The 22,159-nt window shown below is 59.1% G+C and overlaps 1 protein-coding gene across 3 annotated transcripts; it reads left to right on the forward strand.

Annotated features, from left to right (window-relative positions):
• Window positions 1-282: 282 nt before the first annotated feature.
• MLXIPL (MLX interacting protein like) lies at window positions 283-18,724 on the forward strand. 3 transcript variants are annotated; one of them, XM_061401905.1, is made up of 17 exons: window positions 283-581; window positions 4,282-4,388; window positions 8,680-8,762; window positions 8,929-9,018; window positions 9,327-9,371; window positions 9,932-10,133; window positions 10,254-10,334; window positions 13,169-13,338; window positions 14,811-15,351; window positions 15,554-15,621; window positions 15,697-15,847; window positions 16,014-16,126; window positions 16,230-16,349; window positions 16,505-16,632; window positions 16,716-16,839; window positions 17,532-17,661; window positions 17,947-18,724. In XM_061401905.1, exons 1-17 carry the CDS (start codon window positions 283-285, stop codon window positions 18,063-18,065), a joined length of 2,571 nt encoding a protein of 856 aa, XP_061257889.1. In that variant the 3' UTR covers window positions 18,066-18,724. The 3 variants fall into 3 exon arrangements, with proteins under 3 accessions (XP_061257889.1, XP_061257890.1, XP_061257888.1); XM_061401906.1 differs by having other exon boundaries at window positions 15,700-15,847; XM_061401904.1 differs by having other exon boundaries at window positions 15,554-15,847.
• Window positions 18,725-22,159: the final 3,435 nt, after the last annotated feature.

Raw genomic sequence — 22,159 nt, forward strand, 5'->3', positions numbered from 1 at the left:
ATAAGGAAGGACGGGAGAGGAGATAAGAGACCCCCTCCTGACCAAACTCTAGACCTGCGGGAGCTCTGACCCGGCGTCCTCACACCTGGCGTATTGACTGTTAATATAAGCCCGCCCCGTCTGCTCCCGCGCGCCCCGAGGCCCCGCCCCCTCCAGCGACCTATCGCGGCTGGAGGGCGGGGCTATGCTAACAAGCGGCGGGCGGGCATATGCTAATGAGCCGGTCTGGCCACACGGGTTGCGCCTGCTGCTGACCCGAGCCCAGGCTAGGCGGCGGCGGCGATGACCATGGCCGGGGCGCTGGCGGGTCTGGTCGCGGGCTTGCAAGGCCCGCGGGTCGTCCCCAGCCCGGATTCGGACTCAGACACAGACTCGGAGGACCCGAATACCCGGCGCAGCGCGGGTGGGCTGCTTCGCTCGCAGGTCATCCACAGCGGTCACTTCATGGTGTCGTCGCCGCACAGCGACTCACTGACCCGGCGGCGCGACCAGGAAGGGTCCCTGGGGCACGCCGACTTCGGGCCGCGCAGCATCGACCCCACACTCACCCGCCTGTTCGAGTGCATGAGCCTGGCCTACAGGTGAGGGCGGCTCCGGGGCCGACAGCCTCGGCCCTCCACGGCGGGACCTCGCTCTGGGGCTCCCGGCCAACCCACTCGGCCCCAAGCCTTGGTCCGGCTGTTCTCAGAGACTCGGGCCACATCCTGGATCCCTTCTTCTCCTCCACCCCGGAGTGTCTCTGATCCCGCCCTTTCCACTTGGCCCCCCGACTTGCATCCCTCCCGGGTTCCCATTTCTCTCCACCAAGACTCCCTCCGTAGGGCAGGGACCTCCTGCCCTCCGCCTCGACCTCCGGAGGCCCCGCTCCGGCCCCTCTCTCCTAGTCCTGACCCCTCCGCCCCCAAAGAATGCCAACAGGGCATCCCTCGCACTCCCAGGACCCTAGGCGGTCCTAACATGCCCACCGTTCACCCCGGGGGTCACTCCACCCGACCACCTGCAGCCTTCTGCTCCCAATACAGAAGCCCCTGCCCTGGCCGACTCTTCTTGCACCCGCGCGATACTCCTCGCGCCTTGGTTGTCCCAGTTCACAGCCAACGTCGATTGAAACCCAGTCTCACGTCCACCCTGCACCCCTCGATTGCGGGACAATTAACCTGTTCTTAACCTCCTGGGTCGAGGGTGGCGGGAAGAGAGTGCCTGGGGAGGACCCAGGAGGCGCTCCCTCGCAGTTTCCCAGCGGGGTCCGGCATGGGGTGATACAGGCTGCGCAGGGCTGGTCCCGGGGAACCGGGGTCTGGGAGGGGGGTGTCTGGGATAGCCTCCCCTAGTCGCCGCGCGAGGTTCTGCGCCTAATATTGCCTAGGACCCCTGCTCGGCGCGTCGCAGAGCACGCCGGCCGCGCCCGGCCCCAGTTCCACGCCCGTGTCCCAAGGGAGGGCGCGAACCAGGGTCCTGGCTCGGTGCCCCGGAGCAAAGTTCCCCGGAGCGGAGGGACCAGGATAAATTATCAACCGAAAACCCGTAGGAGAGAAAGGGGGATCGGCCGGCCTTGATCTTTTCTCTGTGCAAATATTCCTCTTCCTCTACGGCGCCTCCTCCTCTTCTGAGAACTGCTGGCTAGAGACGGCACTGACTGGGAGCCGGGGAGCAGGGGTGGGGATTACGGGGGAGTGTTGCCCACCCCCTGCTGCGGTGCCCAGCCTGGACCCCATTGGCTGGACGCTTTGTAACCTTGGCCCACACGCTCTGGCCTCGGGCCCAGGTCATGTTGCAATATGATCGCCCAGAGAGCAAGACCTGTGTGGAAAGTTCAAATTCCCATCCCATTCCTCCCTCCCCTCCTCGGACATCACGGGACTTCAGGGGACAGGGCATCTAAGGTCACGGGACACCGGATGTGGGGTCCAGCCAGGGGGAGCACCTGCTCCCAGGGTCCTCCAGGGTCCCCTTTTCCCACCCATTCCCAACTTATGCTTCTTGCTTTATACCACACACTGCTCTGCCTGGGCTGGCTCAGGCCCACCCCCCACCATCACAGACCATGGGTAACCCAAAGGGGAGATTCAGGGGAGAAGGCCAGGCAGGGGACAGAGTCCACTCCCAGAACCACCCCCACTAGGAGGCTGATGACACTGTTGTGACCCCAGTTAGGGGAAGCTGGGGTAGGGAGATTTGGGCTTTCTCCCTAAACACCAAGAATATTCCATCTCTGTGGCTGGCCCTGAGTGGGGACCTAAGGAGTAGGGATGGGAGTGGCTCAGTACCAGAGGACTCTTGAATTCTCCCATTTGGCAGAGGGAAAAACTGAGAGTCAGACACGGACAGTGTTTTTAGCCCGTAAAGACTTCTAATTATAGGGGTTCCTTGGAGGGGAGAGCAGTGATGAAGCTGGGGTGTCCCAAGAGAGAAAATAGATGGGGAGGGACAGCAAGGCAGGGGGGCCAGGGGTGCTGGGTGGAACTGGTCAGTTTGACCCCGAGGGACAGCCTGAGGACGTCTGGTCAGCTCTCACGCTCAGCAGGGCCGTGTGGGCAGAGAGAGGCTCGCTCTCATGGGCAGGAGCCCCGTGTTGCACGGTTCTGTGGGTGGCAGTCTCAGGGAGGCAAGTTCTGAAAGTTCTGAGAAAATACCTGTTCATGGTCAGAGCTGGCTGGCTAAGGAAAGAATGGCCTCAGGGATGAGTGAGAACAAACAGGACGTTATCAGGGAAAACTCTAAAGGAATTTCTGCAAGGTACACACGTGGGGTGAGGGGTGGAGTTCTGCATTTTCGTCTTCTCATTCCCTAAATTCCCAGAATTTCTATTGGTCATAAAAAATCCTTTGAACTCTGGCCACAGGCTCTTTGCTCCAGGCTGGGCCCCTCTCCTCCCCTCCCAGCCAAATCCTTTCCTCCTGGGCTTGGATGTCACTGTCTCACCTCCCCGAGCCCTGCCTGGCCACAGACACTACAACCCCAGTGGGGAAGTGGCAGAGGGAGGGAGGCAGGTGGGGGATGGGGGCGGGCACTGGGTGATCAGAGTGGGCTGGGAGGTTGCTGGGATACAGGCTGGGGTGCCACAAAAGAAGCTGGCCCGGGAGGTATCAGAGTGCCCCCTCTGTCTGTCTCCCTACTGGACAGATGGTGTTTACCTAACTTAGGAGGGATGGGGGTGGGCAGTCAGAAGGCTGGGTGCTTGGGCCATGTACCCTATTTGGGTAATGAGGCCTGTTGTGCCCTGGGGTAGCGGTCCCCCCACCCCACCCCAAAGCAAACACAGGAGCTGGGAGACCAGAGAGCAGAGGGGACCCAGTGACTCAGGTACTCAAGGGGCTGTAGGAGCCAGCCTGCCAGAGAGGCCCCCAGAGAGGGCAGGCCCGGTCTTCTGGAAGACTAAGCCTTGGGGCCTCAGCCTTCCATGTGAGCAAGAGAAGGTGGGCCAGAGGGGACTCATATATTACCCTAGCTGGTGAACCATGAGGAAGGAGGGAAAAGGGAAGAGGGAGGGACCAGCAGGGGTCCTAAGACCCTGAACATCTTGACCTGCTAGGCCTGCTCCTTGGGGGTGGCAGACTTGGCCTGTGACCATCAGGACCCTGAGAGTCAAGCCCCTCACCTGGTGGAGCCCAGTCCATCCTGTGGATTTGATTGACTACCTGGGTCAGGGTCAGGGTCTCAGCCCCTGCCCATCACTCCACCATCCTAGCTGCCTTCCTTTGGGCCCTGGTGGCGGTCATGTTGCGCATACTCTGGGAAACAGTACCTTCCAGCTCAGTCCAGGTTGCCATGCGGGGGTTTTGGGCTGGGCAGACACCAGACAGGCAGCGAAAAGGCAGTGGCTGGCTGCCTGGAGGTCGCCTGTGGTGAACCCGTTCCCTCTGTACTCAGACAAACCCTACCCACCCCCCGGGGGCTCAGGGGGCCAGTGAGATGGATGGAGAAAAAAAACACAGGGCCTGAGTGAGATTCCACCACGTGTCCTTGGGCACGTCGCCTTTACTTCCTGACCCTCAGTTTTCTTCAGTAAGAAATGGACAGACGTTGTCATTCCGAGGACTGAGCTCAGAAACAGGTCTCAGCAGGTCTCGCCAGAGGAACACAGAGGCCTGGAGTGGGGCCTGGGAGAATATTTTAAAGGTAGTCATTTCAGGCAGGTAAGAGTGAGGGGCAGGATTTGGGGGTGGTCCCTCACATGGCCCACCATAGATGAGTGCCCCAGGGCCCAGGAAGAGAGTGGAGCCCACCACCCCCTTCAACTTTCCACACCTGCACCCTGACCCAGCCCTCTCCCTCTGACAGTGGCAAGCTGGTTTCTCCCAAGTGGAAGAATTTCAAAGGCCTCAAGCTGCTGTGCCGGGACAAGATCCGCCTCAACAACGCCATCTGGAGGGCCTGGTACATCCAGTGTGAGTGGGCACCACGGGCCCGGCAGGAGGGCTGACGCGGGGGCTGCCCTGGGCACCCTCAACACCGGCTCCAGCAGAGCACCTCGGGGGAGACTGGGGTCCCCAGCATCAGTACCCCTCGACAGCTTCTAAACCCAGAGGGTCACGGGGGACATGTCTGTCCCGAAGGGTGCTCCCCACTGTGAAGCTGGGCACAGCAGGAGTCACCCCTTAGAAGTCCTAAAGTGGGCTGAGATGGGGGAACAGTTGAAAGCCCATTCTGCACGCCATTAGTGTAGTCAGGCACCTCAAATGCCAGGGTAGAAAGAAGCGTTCAGCACTATCTGGGCCAATCGCAAAGGGGAAACTCAGATCCTGGTGGGTCTCCACCAGCTATCCCGTGAGGTCCTTAGGTGCCCCCTCTGCCATCGAGATTTGAGGGGAGGGAGCCCAGAGAGGCCACGTGGTCGAGTAGAAGGGACTCTGGTTTCAGAGTCACCCAGGGCTGGTTTCCCACCCAATCTCTGGCCCTTGCTGGCTGTGTGACTGCAGGCAAGTTGTCTGACCTCTCTGAACCCATTTCCTCATCTATAAAAGGAGGCCAAGAGTCCTAACTTTCATGGCTGGCATGGGGGTCACAGGTATGAACAGGCCTGGCACAAAGCTGGAGCTTAATAAATGATGGTTGAACCTGATGTACCCTTGAGGAAGTCATGGTCATTCATTTGGGGATGCAAAATCCACCCATCCCCGATGGCAGGGCAGCAGAGGCTGAGAGGCCGGTCAATCCCGTGCTGGACCTTGTCCAGCTCAGTAAGGTCCTCCTGCAGGATCGAAGGCTGTGCTGAGCTGGGAACACACAGCCCACAAGGGCTCACCCATGTATTCTCTGTACTGGCCCCACTGGGTTCCATTCAAGCAGAGAAAAGGAGTGGTTTTTTTTTTGTTTTGTTTTGTTTTTTGGTTTCTATTTGCCTTATGTGCCTGGCAGGTTCATAAATCATCTTACTTAAGGCTTCCAAGCAACCTTGGGAGACAGGTTATTATTACCCCCATTTTATGGATGAGCAGGTGAGGCCCAGAAGGCGAGTGACTTGTTCAGGGTGTAGGTGCTTAGTTGCTCAGTCGTGTCCGACTCTTTGCCACCCCATGGACTGTAGCCCGCCAGGCTCCTCTGTCCATGGGGATTCTCCAGGCATGAATACTGACGTGTTCGGGGTGACGGAGCATAAAAGGAGCAGAGCTATGACTGGCTGTGAGTTCAGGGCTCTCCAGCTCAGCCCAATGCCCCTTCCACTGCTCCCAGCTGACTGGCTTCCAGTGAGAATGTTCAGGACAGGCCCTGCCCAAACCAGGAAGCTGGTGGGCTAGGGGGAGAAGGAGTCTCTAACTTCCCTCACCACCCCATGCCATCCTGAGGTTGCCCCCTCTAGGCTTTCCCTCCAAAGCAGGATGGGATGCAAACCCTTCTCTCTCTGCAGAAGGAATTTCTGACGCCAGCCAGGGGTCCTCACTCAGACTATGGCACAAGCTGATGGAAGGACCCCGAGTTCCGAGCCAGGGCAGTTGAGTCAAGTTCTCGCACGTCCTAGCTCTGGGACCTTGGGCAAGGCCCTCGCCTCCCCCAGCTGGAGCTTGCTCATCTGTACAGTGGGAATCATAATACACCCTCTTGCTCGGGCTTGCTGTGGGTTTTCAGCAAGACAGATGATCTGTGTCACCTCACAGGGCCTGACACACACAAGGGCTCCCTTCAGGTGAATGCTGGGATTGATTACTATTATTGTGATAATAACCACAGCACACAGCAGGCCTGAAACCCAGTATCAGGACTCCTCCTTCCTGAGCCCGGAAGGTTTGAAAGTGGGCTTCAGGAAACGTGGAGGAGTGGGTTTGCTGGGGGGCTGCCTGGCTCCTCCCCTTCACACCTGCCTCCTTTGGGCAGGCTCTGAGCCTCTGAGCTCCCTTCTTTTTCCACAAAATCCTTTTTCCATAAATCGTCGTATTACCTCTGAGCTCCCAGGGCCTCTCCTGGGCAGACCTGCCACCCTGCTTTAGCTCTTGTGATGTGTGTGCTTTCCTTGTCTCTCCCCATAAGCTGGGAGGTTCATCCCTGATTCCTCCATGGGTCCCTTGTCCCAGCACAGGTGCAAGGGGCTAGGAGGCCACACGAACCGATTAATTTACCATTGTTAGGTAAAGCATGCCCCAGCCCTAGGAAGTCACATGATCCCTGCCCTTCCATCCAGAGCACAGGGTCACCGGGTTGGGGAGGGCAGAGCCTGACCAGGCCTGCTCAGCGCTGACTCTCTGTGGACCCTGGACAAGCCCGATCTTTCCTGGCTCATATCCTCAACGATGAAGCCAGGAGCAGAGACCCTGAGATCCTCCTTGCTCTCATCCCCGGGAGTTCACACAACCAAGGGCCCTCCCTTTGCTTTCTGTTCAAGCCGTGCTTAGCAACTGGGACAACTCCCATCCCCACTCCCACAGGGATAGTCTTGGAGAATGTCCTTTAGGACAGAACTTTGTAAATGATGCTGAAGTTCCCAAGAAATTCCCTGGTCAGGTGGCGCCCCCTCCTCTGTGTCAGAGGAAGCTGGCTGTGGGTTGAAGCAGGATGGGCCCCACGGACACCCCAGAAGTCCTCTTTGTTAAGATTGCCAGGAAAAGTCACTTCATCATGGGGTGGGGTCGGGGGGGGCGGGTTCCAGGGTTCTAAAGGCCTTCTGTTTGCCAAGTTCTGTGCCAGATGCAAGGATTTGGGGCTAAAGGGCACTGCCCCTGCTTTCACTCCCAGCAGAGAGGCCAGCATGCAGAGAGATGGCCGAGGCAGGGCGGAGAGTGAGGCAGGTGGGACCGAGGGGTTGTTTCAGATGAAGAAAGGCTTCCCAGAAGAGAGAGTGTCCTGAGCTATCCTGATGGGGGCATAGATGTGGGTAGATGAAGCAAAGGAGGGAAGGGAAAGGCATTCTGCATAGAATAAAACCACAGGGCTGCTGGGGCAGGGGGTGGGGTTGGTGTCTGGCTTCCAGGTGGGGCCTGTGAAGGAGATAGAAAGGCAGGAGAAGCAGCGGGGCCAGTCACAGGGGCTTGGGAGTCAGGCTAGGGGGCGTGGACTTTATCTAGGAGGTTCAGGGAACCATGGAGGCTTTTAGGCCTGTACTGCCAGTGAGGTAGGAAGAACTGACCTGGCCACAGAGGAGGGTGAACTGGAGAGGGTGAGGCTGGAGTCAGGGAGGCCTAGGTGAGAAATGACACCAGACCAGGGGGTAACAGAGAGCATATGGAGGGGAGGGGATGGTGGAAGCAATGTCACACATCCTTGAGGCTGAGAGGGTCAGTCCATGGATTAGATGGGGATGCTGGGAGGTGATGGGAGGTTGGGTCACTGGGAGGCCAGGTGGGCAGTCCAGAGGAGGCTCTGGCTTGGCAGGGAAGTCCCCAAACATCTGAGAGGGATGTTTTGAGACAGTCTAGTGGAGGTTCCCCCAGGCAGCTGGAAGATGAGTCTGAAGCTGCAAAGGAGCAGGATGTCAGAGGTTGGGGTGGGGCTGGCAGCAGGGCCAGTGAAAAGTGGTCAGGGAGACAGGAGAACAGAGGGAAGTCTCCTGGGGCCTGGGGAGGAGGAGGGGGTTGCCCTGAAGCCAAGGTCAAGGAGCATGGGGCTGGGGAGGGCCAGAGCCTTGAGTTCAGGAGCAGGGTCAGCGGGGTGAGTGTGGGAACAGATGCTGGGGTATAGGAGTGCCCATGCCACTGGGAGGCGTGGAAGTGGAGGTGGCGAGTGACAGCTCTTCCAGAGTTTGGGAGGAAAGCCAAAGGGAAGGTTTGAGAGGTAAAGGAGAGCCTGGCACTTGTTTATTGGCCAAATAGGAGCTTGGGGAGAGATCAAGGCTGGAGACAGGGATGGGAGAGGAGGAGGCGGAGAAAGGGCTCAGGCAGATGGCCTAAAGTGGAGCAGGGATGGTTCTCTGAGATGGGAATGGGCACCTTGAGGCAGGGACCAAGGCTCTGGACCTTTAGCCAGCCAGCCTGACCAAGACCTTCTCTGGACAATTCATTCCCTGTGGCCCCACAGTTCCCACTCAGCAAGCATTGCCTGCACACCTCCTAAGCTCTCAAAGGAGCAGATGGCGCGTGGGAAGTTTGTGTCACAGGGTCTCATAGAAAAGGGAGATCTGGGAGGGCCAGAGCAGCCTGGAAGCCTTCCTGGAGGAGGTGGCACTTAATCTGAGCATGGAAGGCCTGGCAGGATTTCATAGTGTGGCAGATGAGGGAGCTGGGCACCCCTGACCTGGCCCCCTTCTCTCAGATGTGGAGCGGAGGAAGAGCCCCGTGTGTGGCTTCGTGACCCCCCTGCAGGGGCCTGAGGCTGATGAGCACCGGAAACCGCAGGTAGCCGAGACCAACTGGACCAATCACCTGCCGCCCTGCCAAACCGGGCCCCCTCCTGCCCATCACTCCTCGTGCTGAGCGGGAGGGGACTGGGCCAGAGGGAGACTGGGGTGAGGGTGGGGTCAGTGCTACCCCCGCACTGAGGCCCCTTCTCGGCCCTCCCCAGGCCGTCGTCTTGGAGGGAAATTACTGGAAGCGGCGCATCGAGGTGGTGATGCGCGAGTACCACAAGTGGCGCATCTACTACAAGAAGCGGGTCAGTGGGCGCGGCGGGGAAGACCCTTTCCCTTGCCACCGCGTCGCTTGCAAGAGCCCTGGGGGAACGCCCTCCTCCCACACACCCTGCACCACCCACCTCCCACCGGCCCTCCACTAAGACCCAGGCCGACAGTGCCACCGCGTGGCCACAGGACCTCCTCGCAGCCTCCTTACCGCCAAAGAGCTCCTGAGGGGCCGCGAGGGATCTGGTGTATCTGGGGGGGAGCCCGAGAGTAGGGGAGGCCTTGGCCGGGAGGGATGGATGGGGGCAGAGGGTTCAGTGTCCCCCTCTGTGTGTTCCCGCAGCTCCGTAAGTCCAGTCGGGAAGGGGATCTCCTTGCCCCAAAGCAGGTGGGTGCTCCCTGGACCCAGAGGATGGACGGTTGCCCTTGGGTGGGCTAGGCAGTGGCAGTGGGATGCGGGAGGGAGGGCAGGGGAGTGGGCGTCGCTGCTGTCCTGTGGTTGGTGAATCGACCTCTTCTTCCCATGGGAGGGCAGCCTTGGAGCGCAGTAGTGGGAAGACCCCAAGACTTCTGGTTGACTAAGCAAAGTGGTGGGGAGGCATGGGAGAACAGAGGGCTGTAAGAACCGGGGTCCCAGGTAGGGGAAAATGCAGGAGGCAGGAGGGGACCCTTAGCTTTTTGGCAAGCCCATCTCAGTCTATCTCCTGGGGAGAGTTGTCAGAGGCCAGTGCGGTGACCCTAGCCTTTCAGGCAGCAAATTTGAGTCCACCAGAGAGAGGAGAGGAGAGTAGAGCAGCCTGTCTAGATGGCTGATCACCCCCTCCCCTCAGGCAGGGGGCAACCTGGAAGACCCAGGGGCAGTAGGAGAGCCCTGGGTCTCCAGGCCTGTAAGGAATGGGGTGGTGGTGGGGGGGTCTCCTGGGGCTGCTGACGGCTCTGTCTCCCCAGGCGGAAGTGGGGTGGCAGCCACCGGAGCGATGGTGCGAGCAGCTCTTCACCAGCGTGGTACCCGTGCTGCTGGGGGGCCCAGAGGAGGAGCCCAGCGGGCGCCAGCTTCTGGATCTCAATTGCTTTCTGTCTGACATCTCTGACACACTCTTCACCATGACGCAGCCCACCCCCACACCCCTGCAGCTGCCCCCCGAGGATGGTGAGGGCCTGCACCAGGGAAGGGAGGCCTGAAGGGATCCAGGCAGCCAGGGGCAGATGGCCAGGCATGGGTACCTCCACCCTGCCCAATGCTCCTGACATCATCCCTGCCCCCTTCCAGCCTACGTGGGCAATGCTGACATGATCCAGCCAGACCTGACGCCGCTGCAGCCCAGCCTGGATGACTTCATGGAGATCTCAGGTGGGCCAGGCCCCGCCCCCTGGGTGGGCGGCCACAGATCAGTGGTAGGAAGGCCCCAGTATGACTGAGACTTCAGGCTGGTCCCAGGCCCCTCTGAAAGGGTAGATGATCTGGGTGATTTCTGAGGGATCTTCCTGGTCTCCCTTTGTCTGGGCCTTGGGATACAGCCAGAGTAGCCTCCTGTGAGATCAGGGTACCTGGCGGGGGACAGGGGATCAGGTCCATTGAAGCCACAAGCTCTGGGGAGTACACAGGAAAGCATGGACTCTCTCAAGGGAGAGAAGGGCTTTGATCCCTCTCCTTTGTTTGAGCCTGTTTATTCGTATTTATATAACTCATTTTTAAGAACTATTTATTAAAGAACATTTCAAGCATCCACACAGGTAGGGAGAGAGAATCCCCATGGAACCCTCACCAACATCAACATTTATCAACTCTTGGCCATTCTTTCATCTAGAGCTCACCCACTTCTCTCCTCCTATGTAATTTTTTTTTTTTAATCCCAGGAATCTTATCTTATAAAGCATTCTTTAAAGTAGCCCTTTGCCCTACCTCCCTCTCCTGAGCCCCAGGGCCACCGGGCACTGGTGTCTCGTGTCCCTCCAGAGACATCCCGCCTGTACAGCACACGTGGACAAATGTCTCTTGGTCTTCACGGCAGCTTTCTTCCCACTTTGCTTTCTTCACTCAGCTTTCGGCCTTGGAGACTGCTCCCGATGGTCACACGCTTAGGGGACTCTGGGGCCCAACCTGTTTCAGCCGAGGCCTTGGGGACACAAAAGGGGTTCCTGGCATAAAGGCTTGGCTTTGGTGACCGCTCCACTCTTTCCTGACTGGCGGGGTCCTCGGCCTGTCAGTTGAGAGGTGGAGGCCCATGGGGCGGGGACGAGGGAATGAGGAACCACCCCCACCCCTGCCTGGGGGCGGGGTGGGGGGGCACTGCAGGGACTGCAGCCGTGTTGATGGCAGTGCCCTGGGAGCAGACCCGCCTGGGAGGGCAGTGGCCCCATCGGGGCCCACAGACTCCTGCCACAGGTAGGAGCCCAGCGGCCCCCACCCCGGGGCTCTGGGCAAAAATCTGAGCGTCGGATTAGGAAGTGCAGGGTGGCTGCGGGAGTGGGGTCTAGCTGGGGTGACCTGCCATAGGGGGCCTGGGTCATACAGGGAGCGTCCGGAGCACCAGGGCCTTCAGAGCTGCCGCTCTGACCCCCAAGAGCTCCTCACTTGAGAGGAAACCCAGGAAGGGAGCCATAACTCTCTGGAGGGAAGGGGCTTGGTGGGGGGTGTGGGGGGTGGTGCTCAGCCGGGGGATGGCAGGTCAGTGGAGGGGAACAGGCCAGGGAGGGTTCCCTGGGTGGCTTGGGGCTAGGAAGTGACTTCTGCCAACCTAGGTAGGGTGGGGACCGGCTATGGCCAGGGGACCCTGGTGACTCGGGCCGGGCTAAGCTTGCTGGTCTGTAAGCCCCGCCTGATTCTGGGGAGTGGGTGGCAGCTGTGAGGGGGAGCTGCTCTGAGACCCTGAGCATCCCCGTGGTCCCCGTGGGCCTGGGGGTGCGGGGTCTGTGGGCGTTCACCCTCCACCTCCTAGTCTTTCTGCTGAAGGGAGGCTGGAGAATCCTGATCTCGTGGCTGAGAAAGACACGCAGCCAAACACAGACACGAGCATGGGGCAAACATGTACACGCCAAGTCACACCAGGGCAGGTACACACAGGCTCAGACAGAGCAACCAACGGCAGGAGGCAGACAGGCAGACGCTACGTGAGACGGACACAGGCGGAACCAGCCGCCCAGCAACACCTGGGCCCCACCGTCCAGTAAGACGCACAAATAAGACCCCATTGGGCTCGCAGCTTGATGCCGGCTTATCCCACTCCTGGGTTTCCTTCAAGGGGCCCCTGGGAGAAAGCCTGACCGGCTGTCTTGGCCGGGGTGGCTGGGGCCAGTGGGTCGCCTCTGACCAGACCAGGAGGCCTTGGGAGCTGGTGCAGACAGAAGGCTGCTCAGGGTCAGAGAAAGGTGCCCGGAAGGGAGCGGGTGGGCAGGCGGCGACCAGGCCCGGGATGTGGTTAGGCCGCGGACAGCTGCTTCCCAAAACCAGAATAGCCTGGGGCTTACACAACCCCCACCTCCAACAATCTGCCTCTCCCCCACCCCGCCAGCTCTTTCAGGCCTTCTGGCGCCCCCTCACCCCTGCCCCCGCTCTGAGCCCACCCTCTGACCCTGCTCAGACCCCTGTAGGCCTCTCACCCCGGACTCCTGGCCTCCACCCTTGGAGCCCTACCCACTGATCTTCCAACAGACCCAACTTGTCCCAGACCCACTGCCCTTCTGACCTCTGTCTCCCCCGACTCACTCCATGACCTCCTGACACCCTGATGATGCCCTTCCCCATCGTAGACCTCCTCCCCTTGGGACCTCGCCCTCTCTCTCCCTGGCAATCTGTAATCACCCCCTCTTCCCCCAATACACTTTCTGTGTCCCCAGCAGGCGCAGACAAGGCCTGGGGCTCCCAGGTCTGGGGGTGTGGAATGGGGTCCTCAGTTTGGGGACCAGTTTGGGGGCTCGGTGGGAGGGCTGCTTCCTGGGGTCCTGCTGACACCCCCACGCCCTTCCTCAGCTGTCTCCCACTCAGGCCCATCCCACTCAAGCCTCTGCCGCTGCTTCCCCTGAGTGAGACAGAAACTCTCCCAGTTTCACAATCTCCCCTGGAAGGCCCCCTTCTCTTGCCGGCCCCCACCCCACCGCCAACCCAGCCCGGGGACAGGGCCAGCCCGCTGCTTCCAGCCACGGCCTTAGCCCTGACGGCTGCCACCCTGTGCGTCTGAATTCCAGATTTCTTCACCAACTACCGCCCCCCACAGACGCCTACACCGTCAAACTTCCCAGAGCCCCACGGCTTCGGGCCCATGGCTGACCCCGTCCTCGGCAGTGGGATCCTGGGCTCGGAGGTGCCCCCTGCCTGCTCGGGCATGACCCACCTCTCAGGGCATAACCGCCTGCAGGTGAGCTCACCCGCCTCACCCCACCCTGCCCAGCTCACCTGCCCATGCCCAGGAGGCCTTCAGGGTACTTCCTGGGTATGTTCTTGGTCCATCAAGAGAGAATGGAGGCATGGTTCAGCTGGGGAGGAAAGACCCTCGTGAAGCAGGGCTGACAAGATGGTTAAGGGGGGGAGGCTGAGGACAGAGGAGCATGGGGCTGGGCTGCTTGTTGGAGGGCTTCCTGGAAGAGGGGGCAGTCCTGGGCTTTGTGAATGAGTCAGGTTTGAGCAGAAGAGACCAGTAGACGGTATGCCGGATATGAGGAGAAGCGTGAACTCATGGAGACGGAAGCTGGGCACATGCCTTTAGGAAGCTATGACTCTTGTCAGTTTGGCTCAGGACCTCCAGGCCCAAATCCGGTGCTGCCCCCCCCCCCCCCCCCCCCAATGCTAGGGTAGCTGCCTTTTTCCTCCATCATCAGACTTTCCCAGCACTGTCTTGGTTTGTTGTTTGGAGGTCTGTCTACTGGACTAGATGGTGGGCTCCTTGCTGGAAGCGCTCTGCTTCACTCACCACATCCTCACACTGGCTACATTGCGTCTTCCCGTCCTGAGCACCGTTCATAAGCACATTCACAGCAGGCAAAGATGGTTGCCCAGTGATTGAACAAGTCGGTGAATGGATGAGTCTGTGAATGGGTGGGTGTGTTGGAGAATAGATCGCTGGGTTGTAGATGGGGGTAGATGCTTGTACAGTTGGTGTATATATAGCTAGGTGAGTGGTTGGTTGGGTGGATGTGCTGGTGGATGGATTCGTAAATGAATAAGTAGTTTCGTGGATCAATAAAGGGCTTCTCTGGCGGTTCAGATGGTAAAGAATCCACCTGCAATGCAGGAGACCCAGCTTCATTCCCTGGGAAGGGAAGATCCCCTGGAGGAGGGAATGGCCACCCACTCTAGTATTCTTTCCTGGAGAATCCCGTGGACAGAGGAGCCTGGTGGGTTTACCGTCCAGGGGGTTGCAAAGAGTTGGACACGACTGAGCGACAACCACGTGGTACATGGTGGATCAATAAATGGGCTGGTGGATGGATATGTAGCTGGTGGATAGATGGAGGGAAGTATAGGTGGTTGTATGGATTGGTGAATGGGTTAGTACCTGGAGGGCTGGTGGAAATATAGGTGGACAAGCTAGCTCATAGATGAGAGAATAAATAGGTGGATGGATGGATGGGTTGGTGGATGGACTGATAAATAATTTAGTGCATGAATGAGCAGGCAGAAAGATTGATGCTCTTTCTCGTGCTTAAATTTGTGTATAAATGCGCCCTACTCTTTCCCCTCATTAGATTGTAATGTCCCTGATGTGTGTGTCTGAGGCCAAGGACTATTCAACTCCCACAGTGCCCAATCCAGAGCTCAGCCAGGCAGGAGGCTTCCTGGGAGGCCCCCCAAAAGGCCAGCTCTCTCCCCTGCTCTTTGTCCCCCAACCAGGCTCGGAGCAGCTGCCCTGGCTCCCTGGACTCCAGCACCTACCTGAACTCTGATTTCCTCCTTCCTGAAGACCCCAAGCCCAAGCTCCCACCCACTCCTGCACCCCCACCCCTCCTCCAGTACCCTAGCCCTGCGAAGGGGCTGGGCTTGGAGCCCTGTCCCCCGCCCCCCTTCCCTCCCATGGCCCCGCCGCCTGCTCTGCTGCAAGAAGAGCCCCTCTTCTCGCCCAGGTTCGCTTTCCCTGCCGTTCCTCCTGCCCCGGGAGTGTCCGGGCTGTCTGCTCCCACGGCCTTCCCACCCACCCCGCAGCCTGGCCCAGGCCCCGCCCCCTTCCCCATAGACCTGCTACCCTCCGGCTATTCGGAGACCCCATTTGGGCCTCACTTCCCGGTACCCCAAGGCACGCGGCCCAGAGGCAAGCCCCCTGCCCCGTCCCCCAGAGGGCGGAAGCCCGGCGCCCCCGCCGTGGCCCCTGCCACTGCTAGCCCCACTGCCACTGCCGGGAGCAACAACCCCTGCCTCACGCAGCTGCTGACAGCCGGTGAGTGGGGCCACCGGCGAGATGGGGACCCAGTGCGGACACCGAGAGCCTGTGGGATTAGAGGGTGGGGGGTGAGGGGCTGGCTCAGCCGGAGGTCCTGGGTCCTTAACCCTGAACCCGAAAGGGGTGTGGGCTATTAGGAAGGGAGGGGTGGGGCCTGGGAGATGATGGATGGGGCCCCCAGCATGCTGTCTGTGCACAGCCAAGCCTGAGCAAGCCCTGGAGCCACCGCTTGTGTCCAGCGCTCTCCTCCGGCCCCCAGGGTCACCGGTAAGACAGCGGGCACTGGGAGGTGGGGCTGCACCCCAGGCCTTCACCCCGACTCTCTGCCCTTCTCCACCTCAGCAGGACACTCTCCCCGAGTTCCCCTGCACCTTCTTTCCCCCGACCCCGGCCCCCACACCACCCCGACTGCCTCCGGGCTCGGCCACCCCGGCCCCTCCCAGGCCCCTGATTGTCCCCAAAGTGGAGCGGCTCTCGCCCCCAGCGCCCAGCGGTAAAGAGGGGTTGAAGGAGCTGGTGGTGGGGGGGCGGTCTGCGGGATGGAAGGAGGGGAAGGGGGATGTAGGGGACGACATCTGGGGCCAGGATAAGAGGGACAGGGCCACAGGACTCTCTGCCCTGTGTGGGTCTGTCTGTGAGTCCATCTGTCCCCGGCACAGGTGGTGAGCGGCGGCTGTCTGCGGAGCTGACCTCGCTGCCGGGCCCGGGGGCCCTGAGCATCTGTATCTCTCCCCCACAACCCATGCTGAGCCGGGGCCGTCCAGACAGCAAGGTGGCACCCGTTCTTTCCCTAAGGTCTGTTTGCTCTACCCCAGGCCCTCCCGTGCTCCCTCCCAGGCTCACGCCGGCTCTCTTGCCTCTCCCCCAACCGCCAGACAGAAAACCGGCGCATCACACACATCTCTGCGGAGCAGAAGAGGCGTTTCAACATCAAGCTGGGCTTTGACACGCTGCACGGGCTGGTGAGCACACTCAGCACCCAGCCCAACCTCAAGGTGAGTGCCCAGGCCCCCCAGCCGCACGCGGACCCCCACCCACCCACCCAAGGCCAAACCCCCAGGCCCTCCACACACCTACTGGCCTCCGCCCTGCCCAGTGCCTCACCCCGGGGCCCCAGTACCCAAGGCCACCCTGGTTGGTGCCGCCGTAGATGAGCAAGGCCACCACGCTGCAGAAGACGGCCGAGTACATTGCCATGCTGCAGCAGGAGCGCGCGGCCAAGCAGGAGGAGGCCCAGCAGCTCCGGGACCAGATCGAGGAGCTCAATGCCGCCATTAAGTAGGTGGGGGCAGGGAGGGTGTGCAGGGCCAGCAGGGGGCCTGCTGCCTGACTCCCCGCCCTGACCCACCCCGTGCCCCCAGCCTGTGCCAGCAGCAGCTGCCTGCTACCGGGGTGCCCATCACACACCAGCGGTTCGACCAAATGCGAGACATGTTCGATGACTATGTCCGGACCCGCACGCTGCACAACTGGAAGTTCTGGGTAGTATCCTTACTGGGCCAGCAGTCCGGTGTGTGCTGCAGCCAGATCAAGCTGTACCTGATGCAGTCCCTGCTCCCCAGGCCAGGCAGGGTCTCAGGGCTGCTCCTGGAGGAAGAGGCTCCAGTTCTACCCTCTCCTGCCAGCCCCCTGGCACCTTGGCCAGCAGCATTGCCTGGTGATGGGCTGGGAGTGGAGGGAAACTGAAGAGGAGCCACTGGGTGAGAGGACCACAGCCCTGCCCTCAGAAGGTCCTAGGGGCAGTTTGGGAGAACCCAGTACTGAAGAGGGTAGCCATTCCCTTCTCCAGGAGATCTTCCCCACCCAGGGCTTGAACCCAGGTCTCCTGTATGGCAGACACATTCTTTACCATCTGAGCCACCAGGGAAGGCCCAGACTCTGAGTTAGATGACTGGGGTGGACCCTCAGGAAGACTTCAAATCTCTCACTCCCTTACCTGGTCAAGCCTTTGACTGAGCCAGAGCAGGAAGCCCACGGATGGGGGCTAGCCCAGGGAAGGCCATGGGGGAGCTGGCGGAGGGAGCAGAGAGCTGCGGGAGGACCTCGGCAGACGGGAGGGCGGCTTCAGTAGGGGTCCTTGGGGTTCAAGGCTGGACAGTGGTTGGAGATCAGGGCTCCATGTGAAGTGGGTGAGGGTACCAGCCAGAGGCCAGGCCTGCTCCTTGACCTGGCTCCAGTTCAGCATTCTCATCCGGCCCCTGTTTGAGTCCTTCAACGGGATGGTGTCTACAGCAAGCCTGCAGAGCCTCCGCCAGACCTCCCTGGCCTGGCTGGACCAGTATTGCTCCCTGCCTGCTCTCCGACCAAGTATGTGCCTGCCCAGCAGAGTGTCCAAGCCTCAGAGCAGGGGGCGGGGGGCCCACCCTGCTCAGACCGCAGTCCAGCCTGCCCTCAGTATAGCCTAGACTTTTGTCCATCCCCCACCACGCTCCGGGGTGGACCACTAGGACACCCGCAGACAGAGCTCCTAGGAGGGGCTGACTGACAGTCTTGCTAACTAGTTCCTCCCCTGATCCTTTTGTCTTTAGCATCCAAGTGTAGATTGACCCCTGACCCCCGAAAGTGTCTCTCCCTCTCTCTCTCTTTTCCCAGCTGTTCTGAACTCCCTACGTCAGCTGAGTACATCCACCAGCATCCTGACGGATCCAGACTGTATACCCGAGCAAGCCACACGGGCAGTCACAGAGGGCACCCTTGGCAAATCTTTATAGTGCTGGACAGACCCTGCTGCTCACTCAGCTACCCTGGGGCTACTTTCCCTCCTGCCCCGAGTCCTGGCTGTCAAGCAGGGTTCCTTCTCATCTCCCGGAAGCTGGGAAGAACCGTGTTCCAGTCCCTGTTCTACTATAGCAACTAATGCTGTGATCTGGGCGTGGGTGGTGGGGGTGGGAGGTTGCAGGGGTGGGTAAGAGGGGCTCTTCCTCCCTCTTTGGACCTCCAGTTTTCAGTCTGCAACATGGGGATGGGGAAGCTTCGAATGGAAGAGGATCTCAAAGCCTTAGCAGCTGTGGTGCTTGGGAGACTAACCTGGAAACTCATGGAGTTTGAAAGAGGGAAGGGGGTGATGCTTCCTTGTCACTCCCACCTGCTCCCCCACAGGTGGGGCCCCAGGCTGTGTTTCTAATCAGGGAAACAAAGGAAGTTCCTTCTCTGTGCTCCTCCGCTGGTAGGGGAAGAGGCCACAGGGTGATGTCCCCGGATGAAGCCAGGAAAGTCTGATCCCAGGAGAGAGTGGGCAGGGGGGTGACCAAACCAGGGCAGGTATCTGGTGTGTGTGTGTGTGTGTGTGTGTGTGTGTGTGTGTGTGTGTGTGTGTGTATGTGTATTTTGTAAAGAATTCTTGATCAATAAAAACAGAAAGTGTCAGGGACTGTCAGTGTGTCTCGTTCTGGGATGGAGAGAGAATGGTTGTGGCCTTGTAGAGGGCCTCGCTGGCCACGAGGGGACCTTAGCTTGTCCTCTGAGCTGGAAGCCCCTGGAGGGCTTTGACTGAAGGGTGGGACAAGATCAGAGGGACCTTAATGGGATCCCTCTGGTGGAGAGTTGAGAATAGGCTGCAGGGAGTAAAGGGTGGCAGCAGGGAGACGCTTCCCAGCTGGCACTAGTGGTAAAGAACCCTCCTGCCAAGGCAGGCGGCTTAAGAAACTCGGGTTCGATCCCTGGGTCGGGAAGATTCCCCTGGAGGAGGGCACAGCAACCCACTCCAGTATTCTTGCCAGGGAAATCCCATGGACAGAGGAGCCTGGCGGGCTACAGTCCACAGGGTCACGGAGTCAGACACGACTGAGTGACTCAGCACTTAGCCTGGAGATCCTCCCTCTGTGGTCCCGGGCAGGTTCAGAGAGGCTCGGCACCTGCCACGCATGAGGAGGGCAGGGCCGGGACCACGGGGTGGAAGCGACAGGGCCGTCTGTCGGAACCGTCCAGAAGGAGAAAGGTGCCTTGGGGGGTCGTGACCACCCCACCATGTGAGATAATGCAAGCAGAGGGTGGGTGGTCGCTGGGTCTGGATGTCTTAGCAGGAACTGATGCTGCAGATGGGCAGTTGGGGTAAATGGCCCCAATACTTCAAGCCTTTCATTGATCCTTTTTTTTTTAGCCACACCACGTACCTTGAGCCGTCTTTTAGTCCCCCGACCAGGGATTGAAGCCACGCCCCCTGCAGTGAAAGCATGGAGTCCTAACCCCTGGACTACCAGGGAGTTTCCTTTCATTGACCCATTTAACAAGTATTTTGGTACTTGCCTAGTGGTCCAGTGGCTAAGACTGGATGCTCCCAGTGCAGGGGCCCCAGGTTCAATCCCTGGTCAGGGAGCTGGATCCCACATGCCAGAACTAAAAGATCCTGCATGCCACAACTAAGACTCATTGCAGCCCAGTAAATTAAAAAAAAAAAAAAAACTTTCCTGAGGGCCCGCTATGGACCAGACAGTGGCCTTGGCTCTGAGGAGTATGTTCACAGCTGTACCGCTCTCTGCTGAGAACTATCATTCAAGCCTGAATCCTCGCATGTCCTCAGGCCATCCAGAGATGTTTGCTGGCTAGAAACAGGAGACAGTTTTCTGGGGGCTTTGACATTTATGTAGAATAATAATAACAATAACAGGGCTAGCTACACCGTTCATCGAGTTCCAAGCATGATTCTAAGCGCTTTATGTATATTCGCTTATTTAATTCTCATCTCACCTACCTCAGTATGCCTGCAGTGAGGACTGCAGAGTAAATATACATACTTACCACAGTCCCTGGCGTAAATCTGATGGAAGAGTTGTCATAATGATTACTATCTACTATGGTCCCCACTTTACAACCGAAAATTTGAGGCGTAGAGAAATTAGCTAGCCCAAGTTCTCATGGTTCGCGAGCTGCTCACCCAGGCTGTCTTACTTTTAGCCACTTTTTACTGTGCAGGTAGAGCTTCCCTGCTAGCTCAGTTGGTAAAGAATCCACCTGCAATGCAGGAGACCCCGGTTCAATTCCTGTGTCAGGAAGATGCCCTGGAGAAGGGAAAGGCTACCCACTCCAGTATTCTTGGGCTTCCCTGGTGGCTTAGACCATAAAGAATCCAACTGCAATGTGGGAGACCTGGGTTTGATCCCTGGGTTGGGAAGATCCCCTGGAGAAGGCTACCCACTCCAGTATTCTGGCTTGGAGATCCCATGGGCACGGGAGCCTGGTGGGTTACAGTCCATGGGTCACAGAGCTGGACATGACTGAGTGACTAAGCACAGCACTACCACAGCAGGTGACAGAGGTACCCAGCCTTTAGGTGCTATTTGCTGCTGCAGACAGAGGCTTATAGGCTCTCAGAAAGGTCAATTCCTAGGAGTTTCTGCTCTGCTGCTTTCACTCACTCATCCTGCCAGAAAGGTCCCCAGAGGACATCCCCTTGACCCTGTGTCCCCCTCTAGATGCCACCTTCCCTTAAGAGAGCCTACACCTGCCTTCTCCCCCTCCTCCCCTCCCACTTGCCTCCAGCCCCTGCCTTTGGGCTCCTCCTCCCTCCCCACTTCCACCCCAGCCTCACCCCTGCCCTGACTCTGCTCTTTCCAAGGTCACTTGGCTCCCTCACTGCCAAATCCAACAACCACTTTGCAGTGCTCCCGGGGCCTTTGGACCTCTTTCTTTAAAAAAAAAAATTTTTTTTTAATTTATTTGGCTACGCTGGGTCTTAGTTGCCACACGTGGAATCTCTAGTTGCGGCATGTGAGATCTAGTTCCCTGACCAAGGATTGAACTTGGGCCTCCTGCATTGGCAGCATAGACTCTTAACCCTGGACCAGCAGGGAAGTCCCCTGGACCTCCTTTTTGAATCACTCTTTTCCTGCAAATCCAGGCTCTCCTTCCTCCCCGCTGGCAGTGACTTCCAGATCCTGCTGTGGGAGCCTTTTCCCCCAGCTTCACCCCCGGTCCCTTCCTCAGCCCACTTCCCTTCTCACGCTATGGGAAGCTCCCGGCCCTGCCATTGCCTCCAGCCTCTCAGCTGAGGGCTTCCTCTCCTGTATCTGTGCTGCCCTCTCTCAGAGCCACACCCTAACCTCCCCCTCCCCGAATGTACCACAGCTCCGTTAACCTTGAAGGAGCCAAAACAGCTCAGCATTCCCAAGACTACAGTTCACAGTCTTCACCCTCTAACCTGAACCTTTCCATGCTCCCCAAGCCCAGGAAGGGCACCACCATCCAGACACTTGTGCCCTCGGAAAACAGTTGTCTTCAGCTCTTCCCCAGTCCCCACTGCCCTCTGGTGTGTTACCAAGGTCTGGCCAGTTTGCTGCAGGAAAATGGGGCACAAGGAGACGGTCATGTCCCAGGCTTGGGTGAGCCTCTGGGTCAGACCCCCAAGTGAGTGTCCTTGGCTTTGCGCGGGAAAGAATTCAAGAGCGGCCCCGGTAAAATGAAAGTAGGTTTACTGAGAGAGGTACACATTCCATCTGGAGTAGAAGATGGCAACCCACTCCAGTATTCTTCCCTGAAAAATCCCATGGACAGAGAAGCCTGGTGGGCTACAGTCCACGGGATAGGGTTGGACACGACTCAGCAACTGAGCACGCACGCACGTACACATTCCCTAGGCAGCATGCAGTCTGCCTGGTCTGTCTCAGAAGGTGAGAGCGGCCTCAGGGCAGGGGTAAGTGGGAAAATGAGAGCTCCCCCAAATCTGGGGTGGTTAGTTTTTTATGGGCTGCATAATTCCACAAGCCAACGAGTGGGAGGGTTACTCCAGCTGTTTTGGGGGAAGGGGTGGAGACTTCCAGGAATTGGACTACCCCGCCCACTTCATGGCTTGGGTGAGTCTGTCATGTAG

Source organism: Bos javanicus, chromosome 25 (assembly GCF_032452875.1).
Source record: "Bos javanicus breed banteng chromosome 25, ARS-OSU_banteng_1.0, whole genome shotgun sequence".
NCBI lineage: Eukaryota > Metazoa > Chordata > Mammalia > Artiodactyla > Bovidae > Bos > Bos javanicus.